Source organism: Solanum pennellii, chromosome 1 (assembly GCF_001406875.1).
Source record: "Solanum pennellii chromosome 1, SPENNV200".
NCBI classification, from domain to species: Eukaryota; Viridiplantae; Streptophyta; class Magnoliopsida; order Solanales; family Solanaceae; genus Solanum; species Solanum pennellii.
The window spans coordinates 104,731,679-104,750,873 of NC_028637.1; the positions used below are offsets into that span (position 1 = coordinate 104,731,679).

A 19,195-nucleotide genomic window follows, 5' to 3' on the forward strand; every position below is an offset into this window, starting at 1 on the left:
GGCATAAAAGATTACCTATTGTCATATGTCGTTTAACATTTTGGTGCAAGAACAATATTCCTTATCACTTTTTGGAACTAAATTTTGCTTAATTCAGGCCTTTGTGTTTCCCATTCCTGTTTTTATTGTAGTATCAACTTGTGTTTTATTATTGAGAATCTTACTGCTTCAATTATGATACCAATGAAAAGTGGTGAAAGGATAGAATAAAACCATAGGGTATTAGGGGAAAATAAAATCTGATAACAAAAAAGTAACACCAGATCAAAACGGGCAATTTATTGCACTTTTAAGAGTGTATTATTCTGAATTTTTTTGTTACTTCTGAGAAGTTGGCATTGCTAGAGAGTTGCCAGAACCACTTGACAAATCCTTCCATTGCTGTGTTACTGTCTTGATTTGGGTGTAAAACTGAACTCCAGCCTTGCCTACAATGAAATCCCAAACAATCAAATGGAAACCAAGTACCATTCCCTAAAGACTAAAAAATGTATAGCATTGTTCCTTACCATAGAAATTGAGGTCTCCAACGAAGGAAGCCTTGGATCCAGTAAAAGAGAAGAATGGCAATGGAACTGGAATAGGAACATTGATTCCAATCTTGTAGAGGAAGCAGAAATAAGAAGCAACAATTTTATCAGGAAACAGAAATTTTTTGACATGCGTTCCTAAAATATCACATAATGAATATCATCCACGAAGTCGTAATTTTAAGTGAGGATTTAGCACCATTTCTTTTTTTCTCCATATGTTAACAAGTTCGTGCAGCAACATTTCATACCTGGCCTGACTCAATCTCTGTTTGGAACTTCCTAGCTGCTACACCAGATGTGGTGAAGATAGCAGCACCATTACCATACCTGAAAAAGCAGAAGGATATTAGTATAGGACATAAAAACACTGCATGAAAAATGAGTTTGAGGCTGGGAAGTAAAGAAAAAAGAACAGGGCACAGGGATTACATATTCTGGTTAACAATGTTAATGGCCTCGTCCAAGCTGTTGGCCTGAGAACATCAAAATGACAATTCTAGTTTAGTATATAACTTGATAGGTATAGGTGAGGCTACATGGTGGAATGGTTAACAACCAACCTGCATGCAAAGAAGAACTGGGCCAAAGATCTCCTCCTGTAAAAAGCATATATATATATTATGTGTAGGTAATATGCCATGATCTGAAAATCAAGAGGGAATTTAGAAAAATGTAGGACAACTACCTTGTAACATTCCATATCGGGAGTGACACCACACAGGATTGTGGGACCAACAAAATTGCCTTTTTCATATCCTGGGACCTATTGGGCATCAGGGTAAAAGAAATTAACTTTCCAGCTCGTTTTATAAATGAGTAGCTATTTGATGCAAGAAATTATGCAATTAGTTCCCTGTACTCAATCATCTCTTGAACATAGTATAATGCCCTTCTCCTTGCTTAACCTTATGAATTTGGACATAATTTATGCATGAAAATTAATAGTAGCGCAACCGAAATAAAATTGATTCCGCCGAACGGAATATAAGGCACTGGAATTGCATCATCACACGGCCATCATTCGCCTGGGATCAATTTTGCCAAACATAACTCAGTTTGATAGCCAAGCTCCTCCACTCAGTTTGATTGGCAAGAAACCTTTTCAACACATAACTGAAATTAAACGGATACCGAGTCTACGACAAACGTCAAATATATAGCGTTTCAGATATTCATTCCACTAACTTTAAAACATTCTAAAGTCATCTTCTGAGCTTTGTGTCATCATTTCCTAGAACATCTTTATCATTGATCAACTCACCCCTTAGTTTGCATTTATATGAAAAAGAACATCTTAGGTGCTATCAGAAACAAAAATTAAAAGATGAGCAGATATAACTAGATACCACAATATCTCTTCCGTCAAGCAATAATTTGGCTCCACTATCAACGCCACTTTGAACCAATCGACATACTCGTTCTTTTGCCTGTGGTATCAAAAAAAGGTCAGTCCAGAATGATCAACATGGAAATTTGAAAACAGCAGTTGTTGAGTAACTTGTTTGTACAAGTCTTGAATCATGTACCCACCTGCTTGCTAATTACTGGACCAAGATCTGCATCAGGTTCTGTTCCAGCATTGACCTTCAGAGTTTTTGCACGTTCCAACAGTTTTTCTTCCCTGTAAGATTTAATGTAGTCATGCATCAAAGGTGTCAATTGTAAACTAAAAGACGTCAGTGAAGTGGAGTAATAATAAGGTAAATCTGTTACCAAGGTTTTGAGTCACCAACAAAAACCACTGTGCTCAATGCCATGCATCTTTGCCCTGCTGCACCAAAACCAGCCCCCACTAAAGCATTTACTGTAGAATCTATGTTTGCATCCGGCATGACGACCCCGTGGTTTTTGGCTCCCATATTGGACTGAGGGCATTTCAGTTGGTTAGCTATGTATTTAGCCTCAATACTAACAATGATGTTAAAAATGTTTGCCACATTGGCAAATACAGTTGAGAGGAGAGTTAGTAATATTGCACTGACCTGAACACGTTTTCCTTTAGCTGATGCTCTAGAATATATATGCATACCAGCCTGAGGGGTAATAGTAAAACAAGGAATGGTCAATATACCACAGACTGAACAAACTGATTCAAAATGGATCAGAAATCTATCGACAACCGATTTCATTTGAAAAAGAAATAAAGAGTTCATTTATTTATTGATGTATTAAACTTAAGTATATGCTTCACCATCCACCCTGCCTTTGTGATGTGTCAATTCCTTATTGATGGCAAACGGGTGAAGTTATAAGAGGCAAAGACAAATGGAGATACTTGACCACTCGCATATAAAGCATGAAAACTAAGATTGAGACAACTACCAAAATATTTAGTCATTTATTTTAGCGCAAAAGAAAATGTAAATTCCACTAAAAGAATCTTTATTGACAAAATATGGAGAATCTAGATTTCTTTTTCCTATCTTTTGATAAGATAATAATTTCATTGGATTGCTGGGAAAATTCAAGGTATACAAGGTACTATTCAAAAGTAGAGTACCTACAGAAAAATGAGGTTCTCTACAAATGCCCCCAAATTATCTATAGCGCATTCAAGTTCAAGGAAAACTTGTCAATGCTTCATAATAGACTATCTTAAAATACCTAGATGGTTATCTGCAATTAAATTTCTAAATCACTAACAATTTCATTCGTAAGGTCCAGCAACATTCACAACAGTGGCAACACCTTTCTGGATAGAGATTTAACTAGAACCAGAAAATTATAGTAGTGGCAGATCATTACTAGAGAGAGTATAAAGAAGACAAGCTATGCTCAACCCAGATACACCTCCCACCCATCCAAAAAGTACTTAATAATTGTGGCTTAAGGTGTCAATAAATCAATACAGTACTCACTTGATTAGAGCCAACAAATGATACGGCTCTGATATCGTCATCATCACATATAGCATTAACAACATCCTGCAAGACAGAGGTATCATCAATATCCATAATTATGCCATTCAAACCCATATAAATATCTCTACTAATAATTCCCATAAATCCATGTTCATAAAAAGGGTATGGATGGATAGGACGTGGCCAAGAAAATGCCTCCCAGGAAGCATCAATATACTTTTCTATGTAGCAGGATAAAATGGAGATTCACTACATAGTTTTACTCAATCCTTTGTTGCTGTTTAAAATATAGAATAAGAAGGCCAGATAGAACCCATATAATTATTGGACTAAAATAAAAGGGCAGAAAAACACATAACTAGCAATTATAGGAAAATACATACATGGGTTCCATGAACAATATTTAGAACACCATCAGGCAAACCAGCCTCCATTGCCAACTCTGCCAACATCATGGAAGCCCCTGAAACCAAATGATTAAACAAAATAAGTCAAATGCAGAAGGCAGCATAAATGATGCTCTTTTTTTAAAGTTATATACACTATGCTTTGCACAACTGGTACATGAACCTCTACCCCTAAATGTTGCAACATCTTGTGCTATAATAATTGAAAAATATGGAAACAGCTACCTGGGTCCTTCTCTGAAGGCTTAAGAATGAAGGTGTTGCCACAAGTAGCTGCAACAGGAAACATCTGCACCAAATTCGCGTAAACTATATAAAGATGCTCATATTTTCTGAAAGTTAAGCTTAACACCTATTCCATGTTCCCACCCAAAAAAACCCACAGAGATGCATGGGGAAAGGGAGACTGATACATGAAAAGGTAGTTGATACAAAACAGCCCATAAAGCTGGCCATCTGATGACTAACAATAGTGTCATTCTAATCACAGTTCAAAAGCTTTCTTGATCACATCGAGTTGTTACGTGAAAACAAGTGATTCCTCGAGCAAGGTAGAAGTCAAGGATAAGACAACCAAGTTCAAAAACTGTAAAGAAATTTAAGAAATGCACTAAAATGTATGGAAACTATGTAAGGAGAAAAAAAATAGGAACATGCTTACCCACAAGGGAATCATTGCAGGGAAGTTGAATGGACAAATCCCGGCGCAAACACCCAGAGGTTCCCTTAGGCTATAGGTATCAATTCCATTTGATACATTAGACCCATACTCACCCATCTGCAAAGTTGCCATTCCACACGCATGCTCCACCACCTCTACACAAAACAGAAAAACAGAAATTCAAGTTCACAGCCATCAAACAGAAGATGTTTCCTTATGCCTAAGTCAGTGAAGAACTAACCAAGACCGCGGAACACATCCCCTTGTGCATCTTTCAGTGTTTTTCCCTGCTCCGTAGTCACATTGAAGGCAAGCTTATCCTAGAACAGACACAGGATAAATTAAGAGAACAGAGATCACAAGCAAAGAACTGCAGAAAGATACGGTAATCCGACAAAAACAAACCATGTTCTTCCTAATAAGCTCTTGGAATTTGAGCATGACCCGTTGTCTTGTGGTTATGGGTGTGTTTTTCCATGACGGAAAAGCCTCCTTGGCTGCAGAAACCGCAGATTTGAATTCTTTATCCGTTGTTAAAGGTATCTGAGAAACCACCTCTTGGGTTGCCTATGATCAAAGCTCAAGCATATAAATTTCCCCAAGTATTAGCATTCCAGGTAAAGATTGCAACTTTAACAGATAAACTTACTGGGTTTATAACATCAACGAATTCTGATGATTCTGAATCTACAAAGCTGCCACCAATTAAATTTGGAACTCTCTGATAAAAAGAAGATCAAGAAAGTTTTTAAACCTAATTAAACACTACTTCACAAGAAAAATTTCAGAGAGATTTAAAGCTGTCTCATTGATTGAACAGCGAACAGAAAGTATAAGAAAGAAAACATCATTCCACTAAACCATCCATTAACATAAAAAATCAAGAGTAATTGATGGAATAAACTAAAACATGGAGTAAATAAATACTGACGATGGAAGTTCGATGCTTCCATGAGGATTCCGTAGCAACTGAAAAGTGATGATTAGCAAGAGCAAAAATACCAGGAGTCAAAGACCTTAGTTTCTTCACTGCAACAAACAAAAGATTTATGGATTATTATCCATTCACAAAAAAAAGAAAGATAAATATGGTGCAAATTAGGCGAAACCTCTATGAACAAGACTAATAAGAACAAAAAGATATGGTATAAATTAGGCGAAATTCACCTCTGTGAACTGAAAACTGCATCATTGTTTCTCTCCAAATATTTTGTTAAAAAAAAATGGTGTATTCAAAATTCCAAATCTATATATATATTCAAGAAAGATAGTGTTTTAGAGATTATCTAATTGATTATGAAGATCAGATCAGTGATATGGAGTCCTATTTTTTGGAAATAAATAATATTTGGCTTTTTGGCAGATTAGCCACATTAAATGTTTGGGTATCATGATAATATTAAAAGACCTAAATTTTATTTCATCTTCCATAAATCTCTTATTTTAGATAATAATAATGTATGTAAATCACATCATTATGATATTTAATATTTTTTTAATGTAATAAAAAAAAGGTAATGGATACCATTGAGATGATAATAACAAGATAAAGATCAAGAGTTATGAATTGCAGTTGAAGAAGTGAACTCCAAAAAGCCATTTTCCAGATGCAGATCTTTTGTTTAGTGACTTTAAGATTTTTAGAAAATGATAGTGTTATTATAAGCCAAAATAATTTCTTATCTACTTTTAACTATTTAGTTACAAATTATATTAGAAATAATATTTGAAATTAATATTAAATTTACAAATTATATTAATTTAAATAATATTTGAAATCAATATTTAATTTAATGACAAGTACATATGAGAAAGGTTAATATAATTCAAGATATACTTTAAAATCTACGGAATATTGTGAAATATGCAATTTAATAAAGACATAATAATTTAGAGAGATTTGGCCAATATTTCTTTAAATATTAAAGGAAAGAATCACAAAATAAGAGAAAATTTATATTAGGGATTTGCATATCTGCCACTTGGAGTTTTGAGTAGTATTATTATTTATTGGTAAACATATAGAATATATTGAATTAAAATAGGATAAATGAGATGAAAGATGGTGAGGTTCAATCATTTACATTTAGTTTATTAAGTTTATTTTTTTTAAAAAGCTTCTTAATTATTTTGAACGGATTAGATTTATAGAAGACTCGTAATAATATACAAATTGATTTAGACCTCATTTATTTTCATTAAGATTAAAACATTTGAATTTAAATGCATGTCTAAATGATTAAGATATTGTCTCTAGGTAATTTTTTTGTCGACAGATGCTTTTATTACACTATAGTCTCTAATAGATGAGAATCAACTACGATAATAATACACCTCGATATGTGTAAGTCAAGATTTCACTTAATGATCGAAGGAGCAATTTGAATTATTGCATACTGATTTCCTCCCATATATCCCTGCTGATTTAAACAATCAATAATAATAGTTTATTATTCAATATTTCAATGTACATGATTTATATTATTTTGAATAATAAGAAAATTAAAATCAACTTGCAAGTTTCTCCTATTCTTTTTGGCACATAACACACTATGAAGTCAACATCTATCGGGAAGGTATATTAAAGGAGATAAACTAATTCGTCAATTAGGTATGAGTCCTTTAAATATTAAAAATTAGGTATAAGTGACAAATAATATATATTAGTTTAAAAAATATTTTCACAATAGTGTTACACTTTTAACTTTTACACTTTAGTCCAATAACTGTTGTAATCATTAGGATAATTTCTTTAGTCGTCCGACAACTATCGTAATTGTGGGGACAATTTTTTTAATCGTTCGACAACTTCAATAGTTATCCAAGTAATTTTAGAAGTTGTTCAAACAACTTCAATAGTTATTTGATGTTATTAGTTTAGTCCTTTTATTAATATTATAAATAAAAAAGTAAAGAAAAATAAAAAGGGTTCACTTGTCTTATTTTTTTAATTGAAAATTTGTAAAGCACTTTTAGTTCATTTTTCCACATCTCTCATTGTTGTAGCATTCAACATTCATCAACTAATTCAATTTTTATAGCGCTCTTCTTTAAAAAAACTCGAAATTCACCCGTCTGCCTATTTTACGTTATTGGAGAACCCACAAGCCTTGTGGACGATTGGTAGCATCTAGCAAAGCAATCATCGGTGCATTTAAAAAAAAAGATGACTAATGGTTAATATTCTCGACTCATTAACTTAATATATTCGTCAATAAATTCACTTTTATATATATTATTATTGTTGAACTATGTTACAGGCCACAATCAACGTAACATTCAAAAACATTTATATTTTCTGATATATACTATATAGTTTTGACATTAGTACGGTAGTAACTTGTCGTTCTAACTTTTAAGTTTTTAGTAAAATTATTATAGAAGTTTGTTTGATATTTTTAAAATTTCAAATTAAACAATTCAAAGTTAAATATTATAATAATATTTTTGAGAACTCAAATACTCAAAAATAAGATATTATATTGTAACAAATGGCTAACACTTTTTTAACTTTACAAGAACTTTTTTTCAAGTTATATATTAAGGAGTCCTCCCGTTGTTAGGATTGTTTTAGTTATTATTAGTATAAATAAAGAGACATAATGGCAATATGATTACACTGATTAATCATGGCGGCATCATTCTCTGATGAGTTTTTGTATCTAACGACTACTTCTTCGATTCATTTCTTATCTTCAACTAATTACTTTTTATCTTCAATTAATTACTACTATTATGATGTTTTATGATATATTTTGCTGTGACATTACCACTATTATGATGTTTTATGATATATTTTGCTGTGACATTACCAATAGTCTTTCTTGTAAACAAGAAATTTTAAAAAAATAATAATATGTTTAAAGAAAATTATCTTTTTAATATTTTTCTTAAATTATTCTTTCTTTATATAATTTATTCAACTTTGATAAAATTGTAATCGTAATACTAATAGTTTCTTGCCAATTTTATTAATTACTTTGTAGGTTTTAGGTTTAGGATTCACATTAGGTTGAGAACTCTTTTAGATACAAAGAATATAACTCTTATAGGTTTGGGACTCTTTTACATACAAAAACTAATAAAAAATTTAATTCACTTAGTAATTCATACGTTTCATTTTCAATAGGTCTACAAGAATCCTAAGACTAATGTGAACTCTAACCTAAACAAAGAAAAGATGTATTTAATGACTAAACATTATTAGTGTTTATCAACTTAAATAAATAAATACTAGTATTAGTTATTGTCATCTAACACTTGGGGTAAAAAGGTTGTTCGGACGTTATTAGTTAATTTTTTAAATTTTTTTTGCTTTAAATCATATTTTTTATTATTTGTGTAATTATATTTTTCGAATAGTAATTATAATATTTTTTTTTAATTATTAATTATTAATATTTATCTCAAACAAAAATTATAAATAATTGATAGTTTTACTTTTGCTTATTTTATTAGTAATAAAACTATAAAATAGAGTATATCTATGGGACTTACGCCCTGTGTCTTGGGGCAAACGTCTCGCTCTGTACTGTATTAAAACGCTTCGCCTCACGCCCTGTGCTGTATTAAAACGCCTCGCCTCACGTTTCCACATTTTAACACCCTGTTTATTATACTCCCTCTATGTCATATTAACTTAATTTTTTGGGTTTTTTTCATTCTTCGAAAGAATTAAATCATTTAAAATTTAATATGAATATAAATTGCACTACTTATAAAGTTACATTTACTCCCTCTATTCACTTTTACTTGTTATTTATTTTTAAAATAGATTTTCATTTTTATTTGTCACTTATAACTTATCAAGAAAAAATAATTATTTTTTCCATGTTTATCCTCAACATTACATACTTATTTCCCAAATCATTTGACAGAAATAATTTGGCAAAATACTTGTATCAATAATTATTTTCTTGATAAATATGTCAAGTCAAATAGCACAAATAAAAATGAACAGAAGAAATATAATAACGAAAGTAATATATTTTTTTCATAAGTATGCGTTGTTTCACGAATTTTATGAAGTATGAAATAGAGAAAGTATGTTGTTTCTAACTCATTTATTATATCATTAAAGTTATTTATGAACTCCGAAAATTGCTTGTTCTGTACCATAAGGCTTTTTTTTTAATTGGATGTTCATGTTCTTTCATACAATATTAGTCAAATTATGGTGAGTAATTTAATCAAATATTATTTCTTGTAATTTTGTTGTTCTAGACATTTTCCTTATCAATTCAAATTATGTCTGTTTATTTAGGGTTCTCCATCTCCTTAGCCTGTTTTTAAAATTTGATTAATAACATGTTTAGCTTAGTATATCTTCGTCTTAAAGAGTCTATCAAAAATAATATATTTATTCTTGCAAAAAAGTAGAAATTGGTCATTATTCAATTATTTAAAAATAATATTAATTATATAAATGATTGAGTTATTAAATTTCAATTTTAAGCATTTAAAAAAAAAAAGACAATAAAATTGGTTTCCAAAATAAATAAAATGGTGGCAAAAAGTGGGAATGTGGATTGGGCAGAATTTGTGATTATCTTGTACAGCCTCACTCTTACTCAAAAAGCTCTTCCGCAGCTTTGGATCTTTTATCTGTTTACAGAACATGAGAGTTCTTCAAGCTTCCAACATCTACGGTGTTGGTTTTGGTATTCCATCCATTTCTACTCGCCCTAACTCTTCTTATCACCGCCATGCCACTATAGCCACAGGTACTACAAATTTCAATTTTTGTGTTGCATCTTTGTTATTCAATGAGTTGATTAAGCAATTAATTAGGAATGTAGTTGAGTTTTGAGGGGTTTGAAGAAGGTAGTGACGTAGCCGGAATTTTCATTAAGGTGTTTAGTTGACACTGGAGTCTCTATGTTTCCCCAAATGCAAAATATTAACTGTATTTAGTCATGGAGTAATTGGATATCCCAAGTTGTGTGTTTAAATGAGTTTCTGAGAGGCTATTCCTTGTATAGAACCTAAAGTTATATACTCCTTGTATATCCTCTCTTTTTTTGTAAACAATGTTTTATCTAATCATATGATAAGAAACCTTTCAATGTATAGTGTAATTACAACTTAGTTTTTGTCTTGGCTATGAGCTGAGTACTTGTTAATACGAACTAACTAGGAACTTATATATTTTGCTTCTGACCTTCAAATTCCATGAACTGTATGGGAAATTATGAATAACGAGCTTGCTGCTAATATTTGGTGTCTAGATTCTAGAATTCTTTGGAGAATGATCTGTAATCTATTTACTAGTAAGCTGGGATTGACATTGCTTCCATCCCTATTCTTCTGGGGCTTTGTGGTTAACAGGATATCTGCTTAGTCTGAGATATTGCCCTTGCATCTCCTAATTATACTAAATGTAAATGATAGGTCTGAGTTTGCTGATTGTAATTGGCTTCTATTATGGATCTTCGTTAGAGATTTTTGAGCACCAAATCCACAAACTTTGCTTTTGGTTCTTGGATGTACAAGTTAAGATCAAATAACTTTTGGTAAAACTTCTTCTCATATTGTCTAAAAATTCTAGGGGAAGCTTTGGCCAAATCAGCTCCAATAGAAAGAAAGTTCTCGGAGCAGCATTCTTTGAAGAAGGGAGATATGGAGAAAGAAGGAAATTCAGTTGTTCTCGAGGTTCCCTCCCATGTTTCCTTTTTCGTTTTTTTTTTTTTAAATCTTCAGCTATTGATTGATACATAAGTATGATTAGAACTAATAATAAAGTATATCCTGCAGCTGTCAATTCAAAGTAATTACACTTTACAAAGTAATCATATGACTAGGGTAAAAGCTATCTTAATATGCCCTTTACTGAATTAAACGAAAATGTAAAAATTGAACTACAAAATTTTGTGAGTATTTGAAGAGTATTCAACACTATTTGTGCTGAGGTATTCACTGTAATTAACAAAGAACTGCAGTGGTTGTTTCAGTTTTTCTACCCTGCGGAGATGAATGAGCTCAGTTAACACTATGTGTTTCATAGTCTCTCACTATACATTTTCTGTTAGACCTTTGGTAATAAGTAAGTATTACACAGTTTCTCACTAGAGTTTCCGATATATAATCAGAAAAAAGATTTTGCAGTTCCAAGGAGAAAGGCTATGACCCTGATACTCTCCAGTTTTGTGCTCTCAAATTATGAATTGCCAAAAGTTGCATATGCTCAATCTGTTGAGTTCAGGGAATATATTGATACCTTTGATGGCTATTCGTTTATGTATCCTCGAAATTGGATTCAAGTGCGTGGTGCTGGTGCTGACATATTTTTCAGGGATCCTCTTGTTTTAGATGAAAATCTCTCAGTGGAGATATCATCACCTTCATCCTCTAAGTACAAAAGTGTAAAAGATTTGGGTCCACCAGAAGAAGCTGGAAAGGGAGTCCTTAAACAATATTTGACTGAATTTATGTCAACTAGACTTGGTGTCCGACGTGAATCAAGTGTTCTTTCTACTTCATCAAGGGTAGCTGATGATGGGAAGCTGTATTATGATGTTGAGGTAAAATATTTGCATTTTGCTAGTTGTGAAAGGTCTAGGGACCTTTTGGTTTCTGATTATATAGGTGTCTTAGACTGTTAGACATGGATGAATATTTTGCCTCTTAGTACATAATGTTGTTCTTACTATGTTAACATATTCCACATTGGAGGAGGATATGAGTTGTTTCCTTGTATGATTTTGGGTGATTTTCACCTAATGAGCTAAATTTAAGGTTGATTGTTGAGTTAGGCGCAAGGTCAATTACATTTTTCATGGTATCAGAGCCAACTTCAGTCCTTTTCTTAGTTTACCCAATGTTGGACTCCATGTACTGTTGCTCACTTTCCAGCCTTGGCCGTAGGCAATGTTAAGAGTGTACCATATTGATTTAAGGGAATGACTTGTTGTCTCTTCATATGGCTTAGGAAAATCTGACTGCTTTTGGGTTGTGGTAGGAAGGTCAAATTTTCTTAATATATGCTATATATAAGTTGTGTCAACGCCTTTTGATGGGAGAGTAGCTCCCAGTTAAAGCTTCATTGTCTTAGTTGATTTGTGTAGCATTTCTTCTTGGTTCTTGTAACAGTATTTGTTTTGAACAGGTGAATATCAAGTCTTACGCGAACAATAACGAATTGGCTGTTATGCCACAAGATCGAGTTGCTCGTCTGGAATGGGACAGGAGATACCTTTCAGTCCTCGGAGTGGAAAACAACTGCTTATATGAATTGAGAATACAAACACCTGAAAAGGTATTTGTCCAGGAAGAAAGTGACATTCGTGCAATTATGAACTCCTTCAGAGCAAATAAGATTGCAGCTTGATAAACTTTGTTAAAGACTCGAAATGATAACATGGGAACATTGATGTCTGTTTAGCTGTTGCTTTTTTCTCCAAATTGTTATTGCATAGCTTTTGTCTTGTTCAGTGTTAATTCTCTAAGTGGAAACTAATTGACCTGATTATTACGGAACACCACTTCAGTATGATGAAACATCCATTTCCTTTTACCAAATCTACCTTGCGTAAAAGATCAGGTTGCCAATATTACAAGTTACTAACATAAAGAGAAAATGAAATAATGCCAAACAATGAAGGGAGAATCTGTCTTCTATTGTGAAAAAAACTAAGATCATTTTTTATATTTCAAAGTTTTATCAGAAGGGGGATTTTTACCTTACTCATTAACGGGGTACATCTTGTGAAATATAAAATATTTTATGGTGGGTACCACAGTATGTATTCACACTAAGTTCTGATACAAGATAAGTAATACAAAGTGCTTTATAAAAATGAGTCTCAGAAGCATCAACATTGCAAGAGAACAGACTGCCACAAGTGATGAACAGAAACAGTAAAATCTTGTTAACATTATTCATGTAACACTTGGCCAAAGATGACAGTTTATTTCTTGATAAGAATTGAGTTGCTATATTTATACTACCATTATATTTACAAGTAAGAATTGAACATAATTCCACTACACATGAAGACTGTCACTCTACCTTGAACTGTTCAAGGACCAATTAGTTGCTAGAGATTCAAGTAAAACTGTCAAAGAACAATCATAGAGCAAGTTGTGGTGTAAGGACCATTTCTTGATGTTGGTTATAGCTGGACAAGTTGATGCACAATCTCAATGCCAAACAGTTCCTGGTCTGCAATGAAGGGAGGCAAATCTACAGTATTTAGTGTTATCCCAAGTAATAAAAAAAACTTACTCTGCTGACAAATCCATGTCAAGAGAGCTAAAGAGGGTATAATGAAAAGCATCATCAAGATTGGTGTTGAGAGAACAATGATTCTCCTCAGCAGCTACTCCTGAGTTGTCCCTTTCATAATCCTTTTTCCCAAAAGGCTTCAACTTTTCACTACATGATTTGTGTTGGTCTTCCAAGATACTTCTCTCAGATTCATGGTGAAGTACAAGCCATTGTAATGATTGGATCACTTCTTGGTCATGTAGTTGCTTCTCTTCAGCCAACCTTTTATATTGATTTGCTTCCATTTCAACTAAACTCTTCTCATTTTGTAACCGCAAAATCATTGCCATTGTTTCCTCAGTTGCTGTAGCTGCTGCCATTCTCTCCTTTTCAAGTTCCAAACGAGCAGCATTTGCTTTACGCCTTTCAACCTTTACCATTTTTCTCAGTGACAAAACATCAAACACTTTGTCTTCATCATAACACTCTTGTTCATACTCATCATTCTCATCATCCAATTCCTCATCTGAAACACATTTCACTCTATCAATTACATTTTTTCCCTTTTCAAAGTTCGAATTCATCAACAATCTTAACAACCCAGACTTGCAAGACTTCATCTTTGCATTACAGTTCCCATCAAAATCATTTTTTGAGCAACACCCATTTCTCAATTCACCTGATTTTCCACAAAAATACCAACTAAATTGCAATACCCTCAATCCCAAACCAAACAACAAGAACAACCCCAAAACTTTATACACTTGCCCAAACCACCCAAACATAAGAAACCCAAATCCCAGATCAGCACTCAGACTCAAATGCTTCAGGGATTCTACACAATCCATGAAAACAAAATCGAAGAAACAACCCAGAAATCTCTTATTAAACTCAAAAACTGAGCACAAAATGAACAAGAAATATACAAGACGAATAATCTGCATGTGGGTCTCAAAGATTTAAATGACACTGTTTGTATATACAAAAGAACACTTGTTCTCTTGTTTCGAGATATGGGATTTGGTTAGTGATGGAAAAAAAAAAACAAGATTTACAGCAAAATTTGGTTATGGAAAGAAGCAGAAGATAGGGAAGGCGAAGAGATCGAGGACAAAGGCAACGAACACTCATTTTTATCTCAGTACAACGGGCTGAAAAAGACCGCACGATACGGACACTATCGGTTGGACTTTCTTGTAATTTTACCCTAAATTTGATTAAGTAATTAATAATCCTATGTTGTCAGAATTATTTCTGGATTACCCAAATATTCGTTTTTAAATCTTTTCCATATCAATTTCATTTATTTTTTTTGCTAATATCCGTTGCATTAGCTCTTTTTTCTTTTGGAAAAAAATTGATGGAAAATAAAACATACTTTGGGACTTTTTGGTCAGTAAAATGTTTAAGACAATTAATTGCTTTATCTGGTTAAATAATGAAGGAAATAATGCATAATTGTTGATTATGCAAAATGGATAAAAAAAAATTAAAATGAAGTGAACGTTAGCTTATTGCGTTTAAGAATATCAAATTCGTTTAAACATCATCATACCCTATTTTAAAAATGTTTCAAGTACTATTACTCTAAACGGAACATGTTTGTCAGAAGTTAACATGAGTGTCAATAATTTATTGTTTGCACTTTACCAGTTTTGCCCCTAAAAATATATTATAATGTGCTATTCAAACGAAATAAAAGAGAGATTATTGTGTTCGGATAAGCTTGTATATTGAATTATTTCATGAAATACTTGTTATTTTTATTAGGGAAAATTATGTTGAAAAGCAAACACATACTATACTAGTTAATTAGCTAAGATAGCTACAGTTTAAATTAATTAGACTCATGACTTAATTTTAGCTAATTACATCACTTGTCCTTTTTTATATATACACAAATATAAATTATCCACATACATATACAATTATATGATATACATACAAATACAATTAGTCTCTCACCACTCTCTGACCTTTCTCGCTCACCTCTCTCCATTGTCTGTCTTCTCTCACTCGTCTCTCTCCTTCCTCTCTCAATCTCTCTCACAAGATATACAAATACACATGTACACTAGTTACATACATACAATTATTTGACAGATATGCATATACAACTATCCTTTCTCCACTCTCTGCCCTTTCTCTTTTTGTCACTCTCCTCCCTATAACATGTTGCTACGAATCATAATTAACAAATTATAGATATGAAACATAATTAAACTATTTTTAAATGACTATATCCAAAAGTTTCCCTTATTATTAAACAAATACAGATAACTCTTTAGAAATGGAGAAAACAAATGACTTAGCATCTCTTTTGTTTTTACTGGAATTTGACCTCAATTCTTAGAGCTTCTTTTGATTGGCTTAAAACTTGAACTATAAAAAGTAAAACAAAATTATGAGGATAATTAATATAATTAATTACTAGCTTGGAAGTGGTATGACTTGTATAAGTTCATTATAAGGATGAATAATAACAATATATTTAATATATAATTTTTATAAATTAGGGTTGACTATATGTATATATTAAATTTATATCTTGTGTTGATAGATAAATTTGACTTCAAGTTGTAACGGTATGGAAACCGTAAACAATATGAATAGCTCTTGGTATACACTTGCAAGAAATTCAGTGCCAATGCCCAAAAAAATATAGAAGCACGAGAAAGAGGTTAAATCCCAAAGTTCTCTTCAAATTAAAATAAAACAAGTTCAAGTTGAAGTGCTTGAATGAAATTTTATTATTTTTAATTTGTCACTACCACTAATTACTAAAGATAATTATATTTAATTAGTTGGTTTTGACCAAGTTCACGTGCTTATATGAAACTCAAATGCGTTGGATTGACAAATCGAAACAAATATAAGCATTGTTTTGCTTAACAATTTTTTTTTATTGCCCACTTTAACATATTAAGAAAAGAATAATGTTAATGACTCATTTCTCAGGTGCAAACTACTAATGCCAATATTATGATGAAATATACAACAAATTTTAGGAACACTAAACATAGAAATCATATTAGCGCTCTATAACTACAGTTTGTTATTTGTGCTTCATAACAAACATCGTTTGCTATATAGTATTTTATTTGTATAAATCGCAATATCGATTAGATAATTATATATAAATAAATTGTAACTGCTATGCATATATATATTAATGATTGTGTTTGTATATTTGCATAAAAATTGAGTTTTGTATACAATTAATCGAGTTAAAATATTTGTATTTGTATATCAAATATCTCTCGCTTTATACAAACACAAATGATACGACGTATGTTCTATAATTTGTATTTATTAAGCGAGAAAGAGAGAAAGACAAAAGAGAACAAGGCAGAGTGAAACTTGTATATATAATTATAAGTGTATAAAACAAAGATATATATATTTATATTTGTATGTACAGTTCTCTCTCACTCTATACATACATAAACACAATTTATATATTTGTATTCATATAAAGTACGAGAGGCGATCGAAATTCAGAAGACAGACGCGAATGACAAAGTATTTGCTACGAATTAAAATTAAATGAAATTATACCTATAACATATACTTTAAATTAATATTTGCTACACGTACAATTTTCCCTAAAATATACACTTTATTTATTGCAAATTGATCATTCTTGAAAAGTACAATTTGTCATCTGCACCTAAATCTTTTTTGAGGGTTTCTAGATAGTCTAACTCAAACCATTTAGTCAAAATTAACCTAACTTGGAGGCTAGGCTATGGTCCTTTTAAAATCTGCTTATTTTAATTTCTAAAGACATTAAAATTATCCAAACATGTCTCATCACAACAAAAAGGAAAAGCTAGTGAAACCTCAAGAAAATATTCAAACCATAATAGAGCCATGGCCAAATCTCCCTCAAAAACTCCTAAACTTAATCGGAAAACAACATCATCTAATGGAAAACATCAATTTTCGCGGTGTTGCCAAATCATGGAGAGTAGGATCTAAGTAATGTAGTTCCAATTCACAACAAACATGGCTTAAATTACTTCTCAACACATTAAACACACTCTCAACATCTCATTTCGATCAGGTCAATGTTCGTGGTACAGTAAAAGACCGCGATATGATCCCTGGAAGCGTTTTTATGGTTGTTCACATGGATCAATTATTGCTGGTGGAAACGATCCTGCAGAGTATACTCTGTTGATTCCTACTATTAGAAACAGTTATTGGAGTATTCCTCCTTGGGATCACTCAATACCATTCAAATTTCGCAACTCTGTCTTCAATTCCTTCAAGTTATTACGATAACTGGTCTGTTTTGGTACTAACAGGATGTTCCTATCCACTTTTCGTGGCTTGTCACACAGGGTACCCTTATAAATGGATGAAACAATCGAGTAATCTCATCGATCCAAATTGTTCAAAAAGACAACTAATGATACTTACTAATGCTATTGGTTTTGAAAGGAAGTTTTACGCAATAAGTTTACAGGGTACTTTAGTGGTAATTGAATCGAAATTTCAGGTAGCAGGGCTGTTCCATCAGTTTACTCAAAGCATTTCACGGAGTATTTTGTTGAATCCAATGGAGAGATCTTGTTAATTTTTTTGATTTCGATTTGGAAGGTGGATAAAGTTGAAGTGATGAATCTCCAGATGGATGGTTAAAATTGGATAATCTTGGAAATAGAACGTTGTTTGCAGGGACTAATTGTTGTATATCAGTTAATGCAAGTGAATTGGACTGCAGAAGCAACTGTATCTACTTCAATGAGTCTGCTACTTATACTTGGAAGTTTTATGAATTGGGAATTTGATATTATTTTGCCCTGTTTTGATGATTATGATACTCAATAGTGGATAACAATTTGGTATAAATTACTCGTATATATAGATCGAACACATTTATCATGTATGTTGCAAATTAATTAATCCTCGCAAGATTAAAGCGATTTAAGACACTTGTCCAATTCTTACTCATTTAAAATAATATAAACAGTAAAATCTAAGTTAAAAGTTATAAATTACTTCACTTAATAATTTTATATGAATAGTATGTGTCTAAGTCAAATATACAAGTTATTAGTGTTTAAAGAAAAAACATTATATATATATATATATATTATATTCTAAATTAATTATTTTGAAAAAGGTTAAAAAAATTTAAAATGTTAAATTTTAATTTATCAATTTCATAATTAATAATGCTAAAATGATAAACTCATTCTATGGATTATTATTTTTCTTAATAAATGTGTCAATTTAAAAGTGGATAAGTAATTAGCTATAGAAAGAGTAACTTTTACGTAATTTGTTTAAATTATTTTGACTTCAAATACTTAAAAGGAAAAACTTTATAAGCTTACTCAATTGCTCAAAAATTATTTTCAACTTAAAAAAAAAAAAAACAAGAGAATTATTTTATCAAAACTCTAAAAAAAGAAAATTTAAAATCTATTTTGAGTTAAAAACATTTAAAATATGTCAATCCGTTCATGCTACTATGCTTTCCTTTTTGTGTTTGGGAAAATTCCACATTTTAGCAATTA

At 31.6% G+C, this 19,195-nt stretch overlaps 3 protein-coding genes and 1 pseudogene across 4 annotated transcripts; 2 read left to right on the plus strand and 2 right to left on the minus strand.

Moving 5' to 3' along the window:
- Positions 1–202: 202 nt before the first annotated feature.
- Positions 203–5,905, minus strand: LOC107008451 (methylmalonate-semialdehyde dehydrogenase [acylating], mitochondrial). The gene is made up of 19 exons (XM_015207495.2): positions 5,630–5,905; positions 5,394–5,491; positions 5,112–5,183; positions 4,868–5,029; positions 4,704–4,782; positions 4,463–4,617; positions 4,027–4,090; positions 3,778–3,857; positions 3,392–3,457; positions 2,516–2,566; positions 2,247–2,398; positions 2,064–2,154; positions 1,880–1,960; positions 1,219–1,296; positions 1,094–1,129; positions 963–1,006; positions 782–860; positions 510–600; positions 203–428 (listed from the first exon to the last, which is right to left on the minus strand). The coding sequence occupies exons 1-19, from the start codon at positions 5,652–5,654 to the stop codon at positions 319–321; spliced, it is 1,614 nt and encodes a 537-aa protein (XP_015062981.1). The 5' UTR covers positions 5,655–5,905; the 3' UTR covers positions 203–318.
- A 4,066-nt stretch (positions 5,906–9,971) lies between these two features.
- LOC107019000 (psbP domain-containing protein 1, chloroplastic) lies at positions 9,972–12,950 on the plus strand. 2 transcript variants are annotated; one of them, XM_015219830.2, is made up of 4 exons: positions 9,972–10,185; positions 11,010–11,113; positions 11,551–11,982; positions 12,567–12,950. In XM_015219830.2, exons 1-4 carry the CDS (start codon positions 10,080–10,082, stop codon positions 12,786–12,788), a joined length of 864 nt encoding a protein of 287 aa, XP_015075316.1. In that variant the 5' UTR covers positions 9,972–10,079; the 3' UTR covers positions 12,789–12,950. The 2 variants fall into 2 exon arrangements, with proteins under 2 accessions (XP_015075316.1, XP_027774411.1); XM_027918610.1 differs by having other exon boundaries at positions 10,009–10,185; positions 11,567–11,982.
- Positions 12,951–13,303: 353 nt separating this feature from the next.
- Positions 13,304–14,818, minus strand: LOC107012888 (protein FLOURY 1-like). Its single transcript, XM_015212855.2, has one exon. The coding sequence runs from the start codon at positions 14,609–14,611 to the stop codon at positions 13,682–13,684; it is 930 nt and encodes a 309-aa protein (XP_015068341.1). The 5' UTR covers positions 14,612–14,818; the 3' UTR covers positions 13,304–13,681.
- Positions 14,819–17,472: 2,654 nt separating this feature from the next.
- On the plus strand, positions 17,473–18,503 carry LOC107032348 (annotated as a pseudogene).
- Positions 18,504–19,195: the final 692 nt, after the last annotated feature.